This window comes from Hemicordylus capensis, chromosome 1, assembly GCF_027244095.1.
Source record: "Hemicordylus capensis ecotype Gifberg chromosome 1, rHemCap1.1.pri, whole genome shotgun sequence".
NCBI lineage: Eukaryota > Metazoa > Chordata > Lepidosauria > Squamata > Cordylidae > Hemicordylus > Hemicordylus capensis.
In genome coordinates, this window is record NC_069657.1 from 310,239,174 (window position 1) to 310,259,712 (window position 20,539).

Sequence of the window (20,539 nt, forward strand, 5' to 3'; positions counted from 1 at the left end):
GGGAGCTGCAACAGAGAAGGCCCTCCCACGAGCCTGGGCCCCAAATACCTCCCGTGGCCCAGAACTCTGAGAAGGCCCACCTGAAACGACCTCTCACAAGGCAGGTCGAAGCTGGACAGGAGAGGCGATCCTGAAGGTACACAGCTGCAAACCCTGAAGGGTTTTATAGGCGAAAAAACCCTTTAAAAAGCACTTTGAATTGGGCCCGGAAGCGAACTGGCAACCAATGTAGCGACCTCAGCAAAGGTGAAAGATCATATTGTCTGCTGTCCATAAGCAGCTGGGCTGCGGCATTTTGAGCCAGCTGAAGCTTTCAAGTCATTTTTAACGGAAACCCCAGGGAGAGCACATTGCAATAGTCCAACCGAGACTAGGACCGTTAGTAGGACTGTGCAAATATTCCACCACAAATACCTTAAGTCAAATAATCTGCACAGGCCCCCAGGTACCAAATGGAGATGACAATTCCCACCACACACCTCTGTGTACTACTATGCTTTTCCTAATGCAGGTGGAGCCCCTTAAGGAGAAATTGTGCCCTGCAAGCCCCAGAGATATGTCTAGAAAAGCATGAGGGATCACTAGTAAGTGGAGTCGTTTCCAGCACTGTCCCCATAGATCCCACCACTATATATCATAGAATAAATGCCTAACCACCTCCCTGCTTCTGTACTCCAAAACAGGCATCAACATCATAATCTTTTATCAGGCCCCTGGTGGGCCACAACACAGGCTGTGCTCAGCTTTGTGGGTCTCAAGTTCAGCAGACTTGAGATTTGTAGTAAAATATTATTTTGTAACTACATGTATGCACACCCATCTGTGAACATCAAAATAAAAACAAACAGCACTAGGGAATGCTTACAATCAAATGCATCATTTTAATATTATTTGCTAACATTATCAACAGAAGGACTATTATCCAATGGTTCGTTCCCTAAGTTCAAATTCCATGAAGCATACTCCAAAGTTTTCCTCTGCTTTCTAAAGAGAAGGTGGATCTTCTACAGCAGAAAAAGCACCCTAAAAAGGTGGAGCAAGTATTCCACTGGTGATGTGAATCAAAGATTTAGTAAAAAATGCAGTCTAAAGAAATACCTAGATGCCTGCTACTCCTCACTTGAACTCTGCTTCCAATCAGAAGAGGAAATGAACCACCTTAAGAATCTTATTTAACAGACTGTGTGAATATGACTACAGTTTTCCGGATAACCAGTAACATTCAAAAGCATCTGGTTTCAAAACTAGAGGGACAACCACCACCAAGTGGTGAAATAAAAATGCCCGTTTCCACCTGCGTAGAGAAAGCACTAAAGTTATTGTACGTAAAGTTTTAGCTCCCAAATATCAGCCTTCCTTCCTTATGGTTCTGTGCCTCATTCAAGCGATAACATCAGTGGACAACATTAGCACACAAGAGCTACCTCCTGGGATATCACTCACGTGCTACAGCAAGAGTGTACAACAGAAGTATTTAAACTGGATAAATTTAACATGAAAGCAGATCCAAAGATTATCTTGAAGTACAATGCAGGAAATAACAAGCCCTTTATCCTTCATTAAACATTTCCAGTTTTACTGAGCTGAACCACTACTGTGCTACAAGTATTTATTCCCAAGTGTCATGGGCAAATTACTAATGTGTCACAAGATATACATTTAAAAGCTCCTGAAAGTCCAAATACCCACCTTGAGAGGAGACTGCCTACTCACCTCTGCATCAGTCACTGCTCTACCTTTGTTTCTTCCTAATCAGTTTCCAACTCTGCTGCATTTCTGCATTTGGCATATTAGATCACTGAATCATTCCTAATGCAGCAACACAGAACAACTACTTGGGTCTCAGAGGTGGCTGCCTATTGTTTCTCTGCATGAGTCACTGCTCTGGGTTGACAACCTTGCAGTCAGGAGGCATGGCCATATCAGTGACATGTTTAAAAATACTGGAGATCAGAGTGCTCTGAGAGGCAGGTACTTAATTCAATATACCCTGAAAGTAAGCCTTTTTAGCTGTAGCAGTGAAGGGTGCCTTCACGTTTAGTGAGTGGGGGGGACAAGGAAGAGTGCGCCTCAGTTGTCAGATGTTTCAGAAATAGTACATTAGGGCTGGGGAGAAATATGTCCCCCAATTTATATCTTCCACTAAAGCTATTGACCCATGGGGGGGGAATCTGCCCCCAAAGCTATTTGCCCCATGAAAGAAAACCAGAGAGGCATCTAGTAATCTGCTCTGAACTACAACTCCCCCTCACACAGGAAATACAATCACAAGGCCCCCACATCCCATCCAGCTTGGCCCCTAAGTTGTTTTAGAGCAATTGCACCTTCAAGATTCAAACAGCCAGAAAGTGAAATATAAAGACCAGCCACATCTTGTGAGAATGACAAACAGAACCATATAAAGAGGAGGGGGGGGGACATCATATGAAAGCAGAATCAGTGTGTCACAAAAAGCATCCTACCTTGTGAAGTTGCCACTGTCAACCAGACAACAGTTTAAATGGCATTCTTTTCTGAAACGACTCATAACCAGAACCCGGACACAAAGGGCCAGTTAGATGCACAAGAGTTACTGTGGCTGAGAAGCACTTACTATTAATTCAGATTTTACAGGAATATTTTAAATAAAACAGATCTGAGCAAGTTGTGGGGCTCTCCTACATTTAGACTGCCTACAGCTGCTCAATAGCTGCTCAGCCCTATTGTGTATGTGAAGTAGGACTGCTGGATTGGAGCGCCCCCATCTCCTACAGGCCTGGCTGGCTGTAGCAAGCTCTCTACACTCGCTCCTCCCTCCCTGCCTGCCTCCTGTTCTCCCTGCACAACATCCATGACGTACCTTTATTTCTAGCACAGTGACTCTAGGGCTCTCGCATTAGTAGGATTATTATTATTTACCCTAACTCCAAGACCCCAGATAGACAACTTTCAAGACAACACCTACTCTCCTAACCCGACATACTTTGCAAGTTCACTATCAGAAATCAGGAGTTTAAAAGAAGTCCTTATTTTTTTTTAGTAGTTAAAAAAAATTGCGGGAAATTCAATTTTTAAAGGGCTGCTCGCAAACTTTCCCTAGTACATCACATCGCACCACGCCGATCGGCCGCTTCGCTTACTAGGCTCTGGTAGCTCCTGGGATGCTCCTTTCCCGTCCAGTCCGTGCGTTTGGGCAGCAGCTGGGGGAAGAAAAAAAGATATCCCCCCGTCACTAAGGATATCCCCCCTCCCCAGAAGCCTCCCCAGGACCAGCCGCCAGCCCGCCCGCCAGGGATGGGGGAGGAGGGGAGGCCGCCGCAGCCGCCGGCGCTCAGGCAGGCAGGCGGGCGGGCGGAGGAAGGAGCGGACTGACTGCGCTGCACCACTTACCTCCTTCTCGGCTACCTCTCGGATCAGGACCTGCAGCAGCAACAAAAAGGGGGAGAAGACGTCAGGGAAAGCGTCGCCGAAGCGAAGGGAGCGCCCCCACCCCGCAGGCCCAGCCCCGGCGTCAGCCCTTACCTGAGCCGCTTGCTGGCAGGGTCCGTTCTCCAGAAAGCGGGCGATGAGGAAATAGAGCTCTGCGAAGAGAAAGAGAAACGAGGCGCCGTGAGGGGAAAGAGCCGGGAAGGAGCGGGCGAGGGGCGGCCTTGGAGAGGGAGGCGGCGGCGGCAGCCCGGCCCGGCTCCCACTTACCCGCTCGCAGTTCCGCCGTGTGCCTGCTGTTGCCGCCGCCGCCGCCACCGTCCCCGGACATGGTGAGCCGCGGAGCCCGGCTGGCTCAGGCCGAGCTCCCCGGCGGCGGGGCCCCGCGAGCTGAAGAGCGCGCTCGCCCAGGAGCTGTCACTGTAAAGCTCAGCAGCGGCGAGAGCTGGAGCTCCACCATTCAAGCCCCGCCGGGCAGGAGGAGGAAACAACAACTCGCAGCAAAACCCGCCAGCCCAGCGCTGCTGCTGCTGCTGCTGCTCCTGCCGCCGCCGCCAGCCAGCCACAGCGCCAGCGAGCGCGATCCCTCCGCCGAGACAAAGAGTCCCACCCCCGCCCCCCCCCCCCTCTCAGGGCGCGCACACCCCCTCGCTGCTGCCGCCGCCTAGTCCGAGTCCCCCACCCCGGGCCGGGCTTCCCTCGGGCACCCCAGCGCCCCCGCCCTGGAGAGCCCGGCTACCGTTCTCCCGACACACTGCGGCGGGAGGGGGAGGAGAGGGGGGAGGAAAACAACAGAAAGCGAGCTAGCGAGGGACTGGAGCGGAGAGCAAGGAAGATGTCGGAGCAGCAGAGGCGGGGTGGCGGATGGGTGGGCGGGCAGCTCGGCTGAAAGGCGCTTTCTCTGTGAAGGGCTGGGAGGCCTCGGCGGAGGGATACGACGCACGGGAAAGGGGGAGGGGGAGAAGGCGAAACTGGGAGGGAAAGAGAGAGAGGAGAGAGGCCCTTGGCGGCGGCGCTGGAAGTTGCTCAGTTTCAATGTAGCCGAAATAGGAGCCAAATGAGGCAAAATGCCCCCAGGGACCGCAGGCCCCACTGGGCGAGGCGGGCATGAGGCGATCTCCTGGCCCTCGACAATCAGGGCCTTTGGGGAAGGGGGAGGGAAAAAGGGGGCTTTGAGTGGGGCTCCCGTGGCCTGCAAGTCTTTCTCTCTTTCATGTCCCTCCTTGTCGCCTTTAAATGCTACAGATTGCCATCTGCTTGTAAGTTACAATGACATGTGTGTTGTTGTTTTCCGAAGTGAATGTTAGTCATGATGGGTGGGAGATGATGGTGTGTGAGTGAGAATTTTTAAAAATGTTCTTTTTTTAACAACGCTTTTGTCATACCCCTTGTCTATAGCTTTTGTTTTGTTATTGCCTCTCTCTCGCTCTCTGACTTCATGGTATTCTTAACCATGCTTTGTTCTTTTTAATTGTCATAACTTTGAGGTTAGTATTTGTCCTGGCTACTACTAGGTAGCGGGAGGTGGTGGATTAATGTTTTGGTAAGAGAGCAATATCATGGAAGCGCGGACAAGCAATAAGGATGGCAATAAGATGCAACCTATGGCTGGACTTGAGATAATTTAGAGCTGGATCGATAACATACAGAAGAGCTATCATCGGCGAAGGCACGATTAATGATTGCATTTACATTTTGTATTTCTTGCCGGCTTTAGGTAATGAACAGGGTTCACCTACCTGAACGTCTCATTGTAGTTTATTTTTCTTTTTAATTAAAGGTTTTGTATAATATTTGTTTTTTATCCTAGTAAATAGTGGTAAGCATTAGTTCCGTTATATATCCATGTTTTGAGACTGGGCGTGGAAAAACATTGCCTTTTCTACAAAAAGAATGACATATTGTAGGTTTTGAAGTAACTAGTGCAGAAATCAGTTGAAAACTTCCTCAGACAAGGCTTCAAATATATTTTAAGGGATGTTAACACTAGCCTAAAATGACCGGGTTTTTTGATGGGAGAAGTTGCCTTTCCTAACAGAAGCAAGCAAGCTATGTAGCATTCAAGCAACCGACTACTTCTACAAGTTTAAATTATGTTTGGTGTATTTAAGTGTGAAGTTATTGGTCACTTATCAAGGCCTGGGCCCACAAAGGAAGCAGAGACTGCACAGCTAGAGTTATCAGTGTATTAAAAACAATTACTGCAATATTCTTTCAGCTTCATTGTACTGTAAAAAAAGAAATTGAAATGTGCCATATCTCTGGAAAATTTATAACAGTGCTGTATTAGGCCAGTTCAGCACTACTTGTTAATGCTATGCCCAAGAAATATAAAAATTGTCATTTGGAAGGTAGGGCACTTGGTGATTCTCAAATTAACAAATTAAGATATAGAATTCACTTAAGCTAAATAAATTATTAATGTGATTTGCTTTACTATCTTCTATATTTTAGCTTCTTCACTGCATCTGTGTGTTTAAGGTATCTTTGTGGCCTGCATTTGGGCCTGAAATCTTAAATTGACATATTACTGAATTATAAGAGGATTTTATTTCCATTGATCTTTTCAAAGCATAAAAGCCCCCCCCTTTTTTTTAATTACCTTGGGGCCTTTTGTTTTAAGACCTAGAACATGAATAGTGACCCTAAGCACTGCTAATAAGGCTTGCAAATTTATCTTGTTGTCTATACAATAGCTTATTGTATACAGTACAAAAGACAGTGAAGGTTTTCTTTTTTATGAACTATGATCCCATATTTATAGTGGATCTATATTTTATTACTTCTAATCTGAAAGAACTGGAAGTTATTATTTGGAAGAAAAATTACTGTGGCTATAATGACTTCCCTTTTTGCTTTATATTGTGCAATAATCTTGTTGATGATTGAAGCTTAAGTGCTAAAAACATCATTTCTGTTATCAAAATGTTACCCACTAAACATAAACGAGGTGCAGTTCGTTCACTCTAAAAATTTTCCTCTGCAATAATACTATTGGCTTTGTTTTACATGCAAGTCGCATTTTCTTCTACAGAAGACTTAGAATTATATTGGTATTGCATATTAGAATGACAGTGGTTGGCACTGTGTGTGCATGCATGTGTATTTAATTGTGGCAGTAACAATATTCCATTAGTTTGTTTTCAAGGATATTTTAGCAGTGCATTGTAGCTTCAACTCAGTAAGATGTTTTTGGTTCCTTTGCAGGAAAAATCAATTTCTGCATTTTCACACTGTCTCAAGTGGTATATTTTGAAAAGTCCTTTTTGTTTTGTAAGTATGCTTGTGTCAACTTAGATTATTCTTAAAGAGAAATATTTTAGTTCCACTGTGTCATTGAAATGTAATGGTTCTTTGTGAACCACTTTTGTTACAGAAATAAGGTTGCCCCTTTTCACAATAAAATAGCTGTTTACACTGTTGTATATTTTAATGTTATGGTCTTAATTTTATAAAATTGTTGTATTTACAAAACTTAATTGTTGGTTTATAGTGCTGATATCCCTTTTCTAAAATGAATGTTTAACATTCCTTTCATTGCTGCAAATCTGTCAAGTTTCAAGAAACTTACAAAAATATTTGGGGGCAACAACCATATTTCACAGAAGAGCAGGAAGCTCTTTCTGTAGAAGTTCATGGAACTACACTTCCATTTCTTATTTGATTAATGAGAAATTTCATTTAATAATTAAAATAACACTTGGTACAATAATATAAATGTAGCTTTCACTAGAACCATAAATATTTATATTTTTGATATAGACCTGCACACAGGTATATTTGAGTGTACATTTTTGCCTGTTGATTTCCTTAAGTAATCAAAATCTTGAGAAGCACCAAGCATCTTCAGACTAAAGTAGTTTGTAAATGTACTGCAGTTATAATAAAATGACTGGGGAAATTGTGTGTGTGTGTGTGTTTAAATGAAAAAAGTCCCTAAATATTTAATTTTATACTTAACATTGTTAGTATTTGGATAGATATTAAAGTGTTAAACTAATGATTTCAGACACATCAGTAATGCATTATGAATATATTTGCATCAAGTTTTTACCAGCACAAACCCTGTTGAGGGGATAGTTAAATGAAAAATGTTATAAGTAGTTGTTAAAAATAACAATTCTGATATATATAAAAAGCCTTATCTTCTCTGTATTATACTCCCAGATTTTGAAATGAGGAACCGTGGTCTGCAATAAGACTAGTTTTTTGTCTCTCAAATAAAACCAGTGCCATTACACTGAAACTGTACACATCTTTCATTGCAACATAGATTGTTCAGTTTGTCTACTACACAACCAAAAGCCTGAAATAAAGTCAATTGAACTAAAAGGAGATTTTCCTCACCTAGGCAGATTCTGCAGAGGGAACTAGTGTTAAGTGTTGAAATTTGAAAAATAACAGACTGTAGTTGAGATGTGTGTTTTTTAAAATTTGTTTCTTATAAGTAAATTAGAGAACTAAAGTTATGAATGATATTTCCCTGACATATGCTAGAACTAAGTACTGTAGTCATCTCTCATTTCATCTTTTTAATATTACACACTTGGGCTCCATTCCATTACAATGCATTACATGTGATTTTATTTTTCACATGGTAAATCATACACCTGAACTTATATCTACAATATATTTCTAAGCGCTAATTATGCAAATATAATCCATGGATTAATCTGGAGATGCCTTCAAATACTTTTCTTTACATGTACATTGTATATAATTTCAGTCCTGCATCAACAGTGATATCTGGAGATTCAAAGTCAAGTGCCCTCATGTTGGAGAATAGGGATTTCCTAAGGATGAATACAACCTCTTGACTGGGGAGTCTGATAAAGTATTTATTTATTTATTTATTTATTTAACTTATTTAACATATTTGTATACTGCCCAAAACGCAAGTCTCCTATATAGCAAGTACCTATATAGCAGTGTACCTATGGAAAATGTCTGCTTTTTGACCGTTTTCAATTGGAATTTTCAATTGTATCTATAACATGGAATTTCCATGTTATAGATACAATTGCCTGCTTTTTTCACTATATTTCTTGGGGCAGGAAAAGCATGGGAAACACTTATATCGGGCAGCAGTGATATAGGAAGATGCTGAAAGGCATCATCTCATACTGTGCGGGAGATGGCAAAAGTAAACCCCTCCTGTATTCTACCAAAGACAACCACATGGCTCTGTGGTCACCAGGAGTTGACAGCGACTCGATGGCACACTTTACCTTTACTAAGCTAAACCTATCTGCTAAGAATCTGCAACAGCAGACTGGTAGATTAACTAAGCCTTTAGTGTAACGTACTAGAGTTCCTTTTTGTTCCCTGACTTCTAAAAAAAAATTCCTCATTTTCTTCTAAAAGATGGTTGAGTACATTGTAGCACTTTCCTAGAAGAAGACAATTTGGTACACAAATATGAATGATTTGGGGAAACCTGAGCCAAATTGTAACTTTCTGCAACAGCTGCAGAAATGATCTTCAAAACAACAGATTTCAAAAAGAGAATTTTAAGGATCAATATGGATCTTAGCTTTTCTGGACCATAGACAATCCTCAAAATAGAGAGAGATGGGAAACTGAGTAACCTGAATATTATGGAACATTGTGGTAGATCTGCTGTTCAGTTAGTTTGGATGAAGCAGTAACCTACGTCCAAACTAACCCTGCACCAATGTGTCAGGTTTTTCGATCATATGAAAAGGGAAGGTGATTTTCAGTTATTCATTTACTCCTTCCCTCTGTAGCTGCCTGGGCCTCCCAAAATCATGTCAGTGAGAGTTGAGGAACCTTCAAGAACATAGTTTCATGAGGCACAGGTAGCTTCAGGGGACACTGCCAAAAATCACACCTTGCAAGACAAAACCCTGAAATGTTTGCACAGGGTTAATCTGAATGTAGGCCATTGTCCACTTCAGTGCCCCAATCCAAAGGCATAGGTGAAAGCTCTTGCAGAAATGCTAACGTCTTACCAATCTGCTGTTTGGATGGTGAAGAGGATTAGATCCAACCCTGCTTTCTTTCCCAGACAGTTGATCAGTGAAATAATTTACTTTTTCACAGAGCTACCTGCTCACAGTGCCGGGCTGGGAAAGGGGAACTGTGTGGGGTAGCATTCATTTGCATACAAAGTTTTGCATGTAGTTGGGGAAACATGAAAACAACCTGTTTTCACACATAGAGTTCACCTTGTTAGATCAGGATATTCATCTTAAACCTTTCAAGTACAGCTTTTAAAAGGTTATATGTATTTCCAGACATCAGCCAAATGAGTGGCCTGCCCAGAAGAGCGGTTTAAAGATAGCTGTGATGTGTTGGGATGGAATACTGTGGTATTCTAGTCATCTGTTCCAGATTTTAGCAATTTCTGCTGTCTAGAATCAATTATAAATCTATGGGGAAAGTCACACAGTAGGTGTGTGTGCTGTACTATAATGTACAACTGTTTTAAGTGTACTAATACTAGATATTAAATGTCATTTTGAAATGTATTGAGAATGTAATATTAAAGCACTATTTGCTATTTAGTCTTTTTAAAAAATCATATTGCTTATTCAGTTTTGTAAATAGTTGTTTGTTTCACTTCTATGGCAAGTGAAACTAATCTGGTGACTTGATGTGGAACTTTCTGTGGAGGGGCCCTAGCTTAATGGTAAAGCACTTGCTCTGTGTATAGATTGGCCCAAATTTAATCCCTGGTGTGTCTAGTTAAAAGGCTCTTGGGTAACTGTGTCAGAATGATCTCTGCCTGAGACTCTGGAGAGCAGCTGCCAGTTTACAGTAAAATGTACTGGACTATCTAGACCAGTAGTCTGCCTCAGATAAGCATCACCTTATCTATTTGTATGAGTTTGATCAAAAGTGCTTATTTTCTTTAGGTTGTAAACTACTAATGAATATGTGTAGATGCCAGTGTTCCCTCTAACAGGGATTCCCAGATGTTCCTGACTACAACTCCCATGATCCCTAAACAAAAGCCATTGCCGCTGGTGATTTTGGGAGTCATGGTCAAGAACATCTGGGAATCCCTGTTAGAGGGAATTCTGCTAGACACTCAATTTAATAAAGTTTTTTCTGTGGACCTATGCAAGCCTGCTCTGAGTGAGAAGGCCCAACCACCACCAGCAGCTTGCTTTTGGGAGGTAGTCTGCAAACTCTCATCACTGGGAGGTCACTTGCTTAAAAGCAAGAATGAAATAATGTTTTACTGCAGATTCCATGCATCATCATGATATGCTGAGCAGAATGTTTTTCAAAGGGCCTATACTACTTGGTGCCATCTTTATTTGTAGGTGTGTAGCTCAATGATTATTTCTGTGTTTACACATGATACTCAATTAGGGTTATATTAAGCTAGTATAAACCAATTCTATCTAATAAAAAGCTCTTTGAAGCCATGAAGAGTTCTAAAGTCTTCAGGAGATATATTGGATTACTTACTGATGGTTCCTGCAATGTATATGTTGCTTTCAAACACTTAAATGTCTGCTTAATATATATATGTTAACAATCATAATGTACAGATACCTATTTTTACCTACTATATTCCATTTTTCATTATGGTATATGGTAAAAGGATCTGTTTTCCTATGTGGTTAGAAAATTTTGTCTACTTTCACTTTACCTCTTATTGGGGCTTAGCTCTTGCAGATGTTGAACTGTTTTGCTTATGTAATCGGTTATAAGCAAATCTGTCAAACGAGTAAAGCATTTTCATTGATTAATTGATACATTTTCATATTACTATGTCCTCAATAAAAATGTATTTTGAGATGGTGAAGAAACAGAATTTGCATCTTATTAAACAAATGCGAATTAAAGATAACTTAATATGTTCCTTTTTTTCCTGTTACAGCCATACTAGAACCAAACTTACTTCGAAAAATTTAAGGACCATGCCCTTAGCCTTGCTGTTTAATATTAAAACTATTGATTAATATGTTGAAGATTTAGCATATTAACCTACTGATTAAAGACTGCAATCTCATAAGAGATGCTGGATTAAGTGAACACAGATGTTTCACTTGACAAAGTATCTAAAAGCAATTAGTATCAATAGCCAAGTTTAGATGTAATGTGAAACCATTATTTTCTGAGCTGTGGTCTCGTGCACTCTCCTCTTTCACACATGCAAGAGAAGAAGAGAGAAAGTTTTTATTTCTGTTTTGAAGTATACCACTCTTCCAGAATAAGCCTGAATTCAGGAAATGGATTCATTCGTTCAACCCAAGGAAAAACAAACCAGGATCAAATGGTGGTTTCAGATCCTGTTTGTTCTGTAACTGTGGTTTAAAGTAAACCACAGTTTTCCAAGAACTTACTTCAAGGCAGAAGTAAAAGCTTTTATTTTCTCTTCAAACAAAAGGGCGGGTGTGGATCTTGCAGAAGCTTGCAGTCAGAGAGTTACATTTGAAGACAAAAAAGACCTGTGACTGGGTTCCCATATACCAAGACAAAACACAGAAGAACCCACGTGTATATATCTAATATATAAAAATATATTATTTAAAAGTACAATACTTATAACATCCCCATAATGTAAAATATATAAGGAATTATTAATTCAAGAATAAAACCGGTATCACCACAAAGTAAAAAGTAGGAATATGTATACTCCACAGTTCTACCAATAACTAATCCATGCCTAGGACATAATTGGATATCCTGGTATCAATCCATTCCATTAAAAAAAAAATCAAGTGGTACATTCCAGTTGTAAATTCTGGAAGTCCAAAGGTCAGTGATCCGGTGGACAGAATGAAGTTAGTACCAACATAGTTGGTACTTTGGAGCAACGCCACTGAAGAAGGCCTTATTTAGATGGAAATGTGTCTGGCAATTCATCAAGACAGCTGTTACTTTAGCATTTGGACTACTTCATTTCCAGAACTTACAATGGGAGTGTACCATTAGAATATGCTTGTGAGAAATACATTTCTTGTTATGCATTAATGTGCACAGCATATACTATACACATGTAATGTGTACACGTATACAGTATATAACATAACCTTATTATGGCTGTACCTTCTCAACACATATTCCATAGTGATATGCAGCAACACAAACTTTTATGTGTGAAGTGGCCCTTAGCTATGAATGCTACCATATACTTATTTTTTTAAGTGTATTTGAACTCAGTGAGACTTATTTCTGAATAAACATAGGAATGGTGTGGTAGAAGCATATAGTTTTCTTCAAATAATATAAAGGGCTTTTGCTGTTTTACTTCATTTAATATAACTTGGACCCCTCTGTTTTATATACATCTCTGGGCAGTGTATGCAATCCAAATTACAATATAAAAACAAAACACTTTCACAGGTTAAAAACAATTTAAAATTATTTTTAATTAAAAGCCTGAGAAAACAGGTATGTCTTAACGGTCTTCTTTTTAAAATAAATCAGAGATGGAGAAGCTCTTATTTTGACAGGGAGTGCATTCCAAAGCCCTGGGACAGCCACAGAGAAGGCCCAGCCTTGAGTCGCCTCCAGACAAGCTGGTGGCAACCATAACCAGACCACCACCCCACCCCAATGATCTTAATAGGCTGCAGGGTTCATGACAAAGAAGGCAGTATCTTAAATATCCCGGACCTAAGCTATTCAGGGATTAATAGGTAATGACCAGCACTGTGTATTTCTCTCTGAAACATATCGGCAGCCAGCGCAGTTTGTTCAGAATTGGTGTTGTATGGTACTGTTGTGTTGTGTTGTCTCTCAGACCAACCTGGCTGCTGCATTCTTTACCAGTTTCTAAGCTGTGTACAAGGCAGCCCCACAAAGAGTGCATTAAGTAATCACGTCTGGAGATCACTAGCATATATGTGTATAACAGTTTTAATTTAATTTTTTAAAATAAAAATCTATTCAAAGATGTTGGATCAGTAAAACACCTTATGCTGGGAATGTTTTCTAATTGTCTAGAAACAATTAAGGGGGAAAAAAACCCTAGCTACTGAACTTAAATGTTCACAGCACTTTCTTTGCAAAAACCTTAGCTGCCATCTCAACTTTCACATCTGTTTCAATAGTCCAGTGTTACTTTAAATGGTATAAGTATAATATGTGTGTTTATTAATTTTCTCTATCATGTTACATCATTAGAGAATAGTGGTACTCTTTGACATTTATTATAAATTCTTATTTATTCTATTTTTATACCGCCCTTCCAAAGTGTCTCAGGGCGGTTTGCAGTTAAAACAAAACCATTAAAACCAATAAGAGTTAAAACAGAAATCTAAACAATATAAAACATCAATTAACAATTAAACAACCAGAACAATTAAAAAACCCTGGAAACCAGATTATACCATTAAAACAATTAAAACTACTTAAAAACCCTGGAAGGCCAGGCCAAACAGATAGGTCTTAAGGGCTCTCCTGAAGGTCAATAAAGAATTCAGATTGCGGATTTCTGGGAGTGCATTCCACAGCCCAGAAGCAGCTACAGAGAAGGCCCACCTCTGAGTCACCACCAAACGAACCGGTGGTAACTGGAGATGGACCTCCCCAGATGACCTTAACGTGTGGTGGGGATCATATAGAAGAAAGAATTATCTAAGATAATTCGGATCCAAGCCATTCAGGGCTTTAAAGGTAATAACCAGCACTTTGTATTTTGCCCGGAAACATATTAGCAGCCTGTGTAATTGTTTCAAAACAGGCATAATATGGTCTCTACAGGTTGCCCTAGAGACCAATCTGGCTGCTGCATTTTGAACTAACTGAAGTTTCTGGACTACATACAATGGCAGCCCCACATAGAGCACATTGCAATAGTCAAGCCGGGAGGTTACCAGCTGATGCACCACTGTTTTGAGGTCATCCTTTTCAAGGAATGGGCGCAGCTGTCGAATCAACCGAAGCTGATAGAAAGCACTCGTGGCCATTGCCTCCACCTGAGATACCAGGGTGAGGCCTGGGTCCAGGAGTACTCCCAAGCTGCACAACTGCTCCTTCTGGGGGAGTGTAACCCCATCCAGCACAGGAAGATCTAACTCACCCCTCAGATTCCGAGCCCCCACAATGAGCACATCCATCTTGCTTGGATTCAGCTTCAATTTGTTATCCCTCATCCAGCCCATTACTGCCTGTAGGCAGGCATTTAGAGAATGAGTGCCATTTCCTGAAGATGAAAAGGAAAAGTAGATTTGGGTGTCATCAGCATAGTGATAACACCCAGCACCAAATCTCCTGATGACCTCACCCAGCAGTTTTATGTAGATATTAAAAAGCATTGGTGACAGAATGGAGCCCTGAGGGACTCCATATAACAGCTCCTGTTTTGAGTAGCAACTGTCACCAAGCTCCACCATCTGGAATCTACCTGAGAGATAGGAGCAGAACCACTGCAAGGCAGTGCCCCCTAATCCCAACTCCCCCAGGTGATCTAGAAATATACCATGGTCGATGGTATGAAACACCGCTGAGAGATCCAGAGGAACCAGCAGAGTCACACTCCCTCTGCTGATTCCCCAGTAAAGGTCATTCACCAGGCCGACCAAGGCTGTCTCAACCCCATAGCCAGCTCTAAAGCCCATTTGAAATGGGTCTAGATCATCAGTTTCCTCCAAGGCTTCCTGGAGCTGGTCGGCCACCACCCTCTCAATCACCTTGCCCAACCAAGGGAGACTGGAGATTGGCCTGTAACTATCCATCACTAAGGGGTACAGGGAAGGCTTCTTTAAGAGTGGTCTAACCATTACCTCCTTCAGACAAGGAGACACCCTACCCTTCCTCAGTGATGCATTTATGATATTAACTAGGCCACCTCCAACAATCTCCCTGCTAGATTGAAGCAGCCAAGTCGGGCAAGGATCTAGAGAACAGGTGATAGGCCGCACCGACCCAAGCAACTTGTCCACATCCTCAGGAATCACAGATTGAAACTGATCCAATCTAATACTGCAAGAGGGATTTCTGGACACCTCCTCCATAGACCTTGCAGAAATAGTGGAGTCCAAGTCGGCCCGAATACAGGAGATCTTATTCACAAAGTACCCATTAAAGGCATCACAGCAGAGCAATTCTGGGGACTGATTGGAAGGAGAAGGAGCAGAAACCTACCTCCTCACAACCCGGCATAGCTCCGCTGAGCATGAACTTGTGAACCTGTGTTATGTGCCTTAATCACGTCACGGCTGGATTACTGTAATACGCGCTATGTGGGGCCGCCCTTGAAGAATATCCGGAAACTGCAGCTTGTACAAAATGCGGCAGCTAGGGTTCTATCTGGAGCTGCCCAGTGTGATCATATCACACGTATTTTGAAAGAGCTGCACTGGTTACCAGTGTGTTTCTGGGTCCAATTCAAGGTGCTGGTTTTGACCTTTAAAGCCCTTAACAGTTTGGGCCCGGGATACTTGAGGGACCGCCTGCTCCCAAGGGTTGCTGCCTGCTTGACAAGATCATCTGAGGGGGCTCTGCTCCAGGTGCCAACAATGAGGGAGGCTCAGTTGTCGTGCATGCAGGACAGGGCCTTCTCTGTTGCTACCCCCAGACTTTGGAATGCTCTCCCAGTGGTCATTCAGCCCTCAGACTCCATCACAATTTTAGAAAGGTGGTTAAATCTTGGCTTTTTATTCAGGCCTTTACATGATTGTTTTATTGCTGCTTCTGTGTGTTTTTATCTGTGTACAGTTTTTATGTTTGTATTTTATATATTTTAAATCAGATTTGTTGCCATGTATTTATCTTAATACTTTTAACTGTCATTTTATTATGTTTTTTAACTTTTGTAAACTGCCTTAGCAGTATAGAGACATACCTGCTGTCAAAAGCCATGTGCTTTTGTTTACAAACAAATGCATGTGGCTGGAGGATGACGTCATAGTGACGTCACATGGGGCGGGGCGTGCAGCTGTCAAAAAGCTCTGATGTCACTGGATGTGCATCAGCGGAAATGGTCAGAGGAGACCCCCACGTGGGGGTACGCCTTCACCCTGAAAGTTTGGCCCCCACCTTCCACTCCTACCCCCCAGACATGTCCCAAAGGTGGGCATGTGACCCCTCTACGAACACGCCTAGCCACCCTGGACCAATGGGAACAGGTTTCAGACCCCGGAAAGGTCCGTGTGCGCAGGCGTGATAATGACCGGGTGGCCATTTTGTGTAATTTACGGGGTCAAGTGATCCCTCTATGAACAGGACTAGGGGGCAGTGTGTTTAGAGGGAAACCATTTTTCAGCTGTACAGAGACGATGGCTGATGCTAGGACTCCACCACGCCCCACTGACCCATCATTGCCACAGGCACCCACGAAGATTAAGCCTATGCAGCCACAGAGTCTGTCCTTCCCTCCTACTGGTATGAAAACCCACCAGATGGCTGCCCTTATTGCTGGTGAGGTTCCAGAAACTAACTTTGCAGCAGAGCCAATGGATGAGGATGGTAGACTAGAATGTGATTGCGGCCGCTGTAACACCAGCCTTGTAACCCCCATGGAAACTGAAGATGGAGAGCCTCCAGCTACTGCCTCCAAAGTGCGAAACGTGTTCATCAGATTCTGAAACAGAAGCGCCTGTGAAACAAAAGCGGCGTAGGAAGAAGAAAAAATGGGTGAAGAGCAGACCTCAATTTGCATGGTGCGATGAGCGTTGTTGTGATAGCTCATGTGGAGAGTAAACTTATTCAGATGAGTGTGGGTGCAAATCTTACTTGTCATCCAGGCCAAGGGTATTCAATTGTGAGCGTAAGTGCTGCAGGTCAAGCGAAGACTGGTCATCTTGTGATTGCCTGACCCCAAGCCCCAGCAAACCATGGGCCGCTTACTGTGGGGCTGTGTGCTTTACTTCATCATCTGAAAGTGGTGAGGAGGAGGAAACCATGGACGGCCTTGTGCTTACAAAGCCTGAAGAACCAGACCCCGTTGCGGAAACTGACAAGCTGGTGAGTTTGAGGGGATTTAATCTGCCTTGCTTTGTTTGCTTGTGTTTTTCCCTGTCAGTAATAAAATATTCCCCTCTTTTGTGCAGGTACGGGGGATTGAGAACATGCACCTCAGGGATGTCAACGTGTCCTGCATTTCCTGTGCGTGTACTGATGGGGACCAATAAAAGAAATTTGTTTTAAATATGTGTGTTCATACCTGTGTTAAACAGAACCATGGCAGGGTCTGAAGAAATTCTAAAGAAAATATATTACACCCCTGGGAGAGTGGGGAGTTTTGGAGGTGTAAACCTGCTATTTCAAGAGGCCAGACAGCATAGTAAAGAGCTGCGTAAAAGGCATGTTGAGGCATGGCTTTCAGAGCTGCTTACACTCTACACAGACCTGCAAGGATTCATTTTAAAAGAAACAAGACTGTTGTTTCAGGGGTGGATGCACAATGGCAGGCCGGTTTAGTGGACATGCGACAGTATTGTAAATACAACAATGGGTACAAGTACATTTTGACTGTAGTGGTTATTCTATCTAGATATGCCTGTGCTGTACCTCTAAAAGATAAAACAGGGAGGGAAGTGGCTGGTGCTTTTAAAGCTATTTTCAGAGAAGGCCGAGAGCCTGGTAAGCTCCAGACAGATAGAGGGAGGGAATTTTTAAATAAGCCTGTAGGGGCACTGTTAAAGGAGCAAGGTGTTCACCACTTTGTCACAAACAATGATGTCAAAGCAGCCCTTGTGGTGAGACTGAACCGAACCTTGAAAACACGTATGTGGAGGTATTTTACTGCTCACAACACATTCTGGTATATTGATGTCCTGCCTCAGCTGCTAAAGAGCTATAGCCACAGCTTTCAGAGAACCATACAATGCAGGCCGGTAGATGTCACTACCAGCAACGACCAGTCTGTTTGGAGAAGAGTCTATGGCTGCAGTAGCCATAAAAAAGCAAAGTCTCCAGTGTTAAGAAAAGGAGATCACGTCAGGATTTCTAAAATTGAAGGGGTTTTTGAGAAAAGTTATAAACAGAACTACACAGAATTGTTTATAGTGGACCGAGTCATCAGAAAAGCTGAACGGCCAGTCTATATGCTAAAAGACTACATGAGTGAGCCAGTTCTCGGGAACTTCTATCATGAAGAATTACAGAAAGTTAAAGCAGGAGAGGACAAACTGTACAGGGTTGAAAAAATTCTAGCTACAAAAGGGCGTGGTAAAGTAAAACGACATTTAGTGAAGTGGGTAGGGTGGCCTGACAAGTTCAATAGTTGGGTGCCTGCTTCAGACCTCTGCAATGGGTGATAGGGAGTTTTTACATTACACTCCCTAGTAATGCCAGCAAGAAGGCATTTCCACAGAACACGAGTTCAGACTTCACCATCCAACTAGCCAGGCAGCTGGATCTTCCCGGGAAGTGAGGTTCTTGGAGATACAGTACCCGTGCACATGGGACACCATCACGACAGATACCCCTTTCAATATAGCAAGGGGTTAAAGAAATGGACCTTCTACTTACAAAAGGGGTATTACTCCTGCATTGCTGATTTGCTGCACGATATGAATGAAATCACCAGCACCCAGAAGGCTCTAGAGGGGACTACCCTGCTTTATGACTCTGTTACTAGAAATATTCAGTTTATGAGTCCTAACAATGCATTCACCTTTTCTGCCGGGGCAGAATTAGCACACATATTAGGACTCCTTCCTGACACAGCCAAAAGCGTTGTCTTACCCATCGAGCATAGCTGGTGGGGTCAAAACTCTGTTTGTTCATGATACACCCAGCAAAGGATTCCCTTTCCCTGCTGACATAACAGGGGGGTTCAACACTCTGTTTGTTTATACAGACATTGTAGAGTATCAGATCGTGGGAGATCACCATGTCCCCCTTTTGCGAAGTATTACCGTGAGAGGGCCGAACGGTGAATATGTTAACATTGTTTATGACAAGCCACATTACATCTCTGTGAGCAAGCACCACATTGACACAATCAAGGTCCAGATAAAGACGGACCAGGACAAATGTGTGCCATTCCGTTTTGGCAAGGTTATTGTGAAGCTACACTTTCGCCCCAGGAGAGGACTACAACTTTAAGGGAAAAGAAAAATGCCAATTCTGAAAAGTTATGGCGGCCCAGCCCTTTACAAGAACTATTACAGGGCCCAAGCTGGAAGCGCCCTTCCTGGCTTCATGGGGGCCCCGGTCATGTATGGGGCAGGAATTGGTGGTATATTTCGGATCCTTTTCAGGAAAGCTGTCCCTCTTTTGAGACAGGGTCTGGATATCATTAAGCCACAAGTCAAAACAGCAGCGTGAGGTGTTGCTAAAGATGTGGTGGGGCACGCCTCCCAGGCAGTTCTGAACAAGATGGATCATGCCTCTTCCTCACAAGGGGGGTCAGGACTGATGTGTATCAAACGAAAAGCATCATGTGTGCAGCTATCAGGACCTCCCCAACCTCTTAAAAGAAAAGGGGTGAGCCTAAAAAAGCCTCAGAAGCTTCAAAGGCATCCTAAGGGAAAGAGGAAATGTGCTCCCATCTTTTAAGTCATAATAGTTTTTATACACTGCAGCTCCGAAGAATGCATGAAATTGGAACTGGACCTTTTCCAAATCGCACCAACACAAACAAGTATTTAGAGAAGCGTATATGTTGAGGTGCCACTGCTTACCGCACTGACAGAAATGGCACCTCTGGACTTTTTCATTGCTGGGGCTGGAGATTTTCACCTGGATTTGAATAACACGCTTTTATATGTGTGTTGTAAAATTGTCAAGGAGGATGGAACCAACTTGGCACAGGATTCTGCTGTGGGGCTAGTGAACTACCCAATAGCCGCCATGTTTAGCCAGGTGGATGTGACCCTGGGAGACCGTCTTGTCAGTCAGAGCAGTAGCACCTACCCCTACCCGGCTTTCATTGAAGCAATGATGAATTACAGTGAGGCCACTCTATCTACACAGTTTTCAGCGGGCTTATTTTATAAGGACGCCCCAGGGTTCCACAAGATAACGGCGTTAGATGGAGCGAACAATAGGTTTGTTGACAGAGCCGCCTTTACATCTGAAAGTCAGAAGGTGGACCTATTGGGACACCTACACACAGATCTTATGTTTCAAGAAAAACTGCTTTTAAACAGTATAGATGTGAAAATTAAACTAATGCGTAACAAGGACACATTCTGTCTGATGGCAGGTGGAGCTAATCCCCGCTACAGGCTGCAGATCTTGTCGCATCCCTCTTTATCAA

The 20,539-nt window shown here is 42.7% G+C and overlaps 1 protein-coding gene across 5 annotated transcripts in view; it reads right to left on the minus strand.

Moving 5' to 3' along the window:
- PHIP (pleckstrin homology domain interacting protein) overlaps positions 1-20,539 on the minus strand; it is a 207,055-nt gene that overhangs the window by 179,733 nt on the left and 6,783 nt on the right. For 2 of the 5 annotated variants that reach the window (XM_053286999.1, XM_053287000.1), the window contains exons 1-4: positions 3,676-3,963; positions 3,502-3,560; positions 3,370-3,399; positions 3,120-3,179 (exon numbers count right to left, since the gene is read on the minus strand). The exons of 1 other annotated variant lie outside the window; for it this stretch is intronic. In XM_053286999.1, coding sequence (XP_053142974.1) covers positions 3,120-3,179; positions 3,370-3,399; positions 3,502-3,560; positions 3,676-3,736 — 210 coding nt within the window. In that variant the 5' untranslated portion in view covers positions 3,737-3,963. Of the gene's footprint in view, positions 1-3,119; positions 3,180-3,369; positions 3,400-3,501; positions 3,561-3,675; positions 3,964-20,539 lie in introns of those variants that run through there. 2 more of the 5 variants (XM_053287001.1, XM_053286997.1) reach the window with 2 other exon arrangements.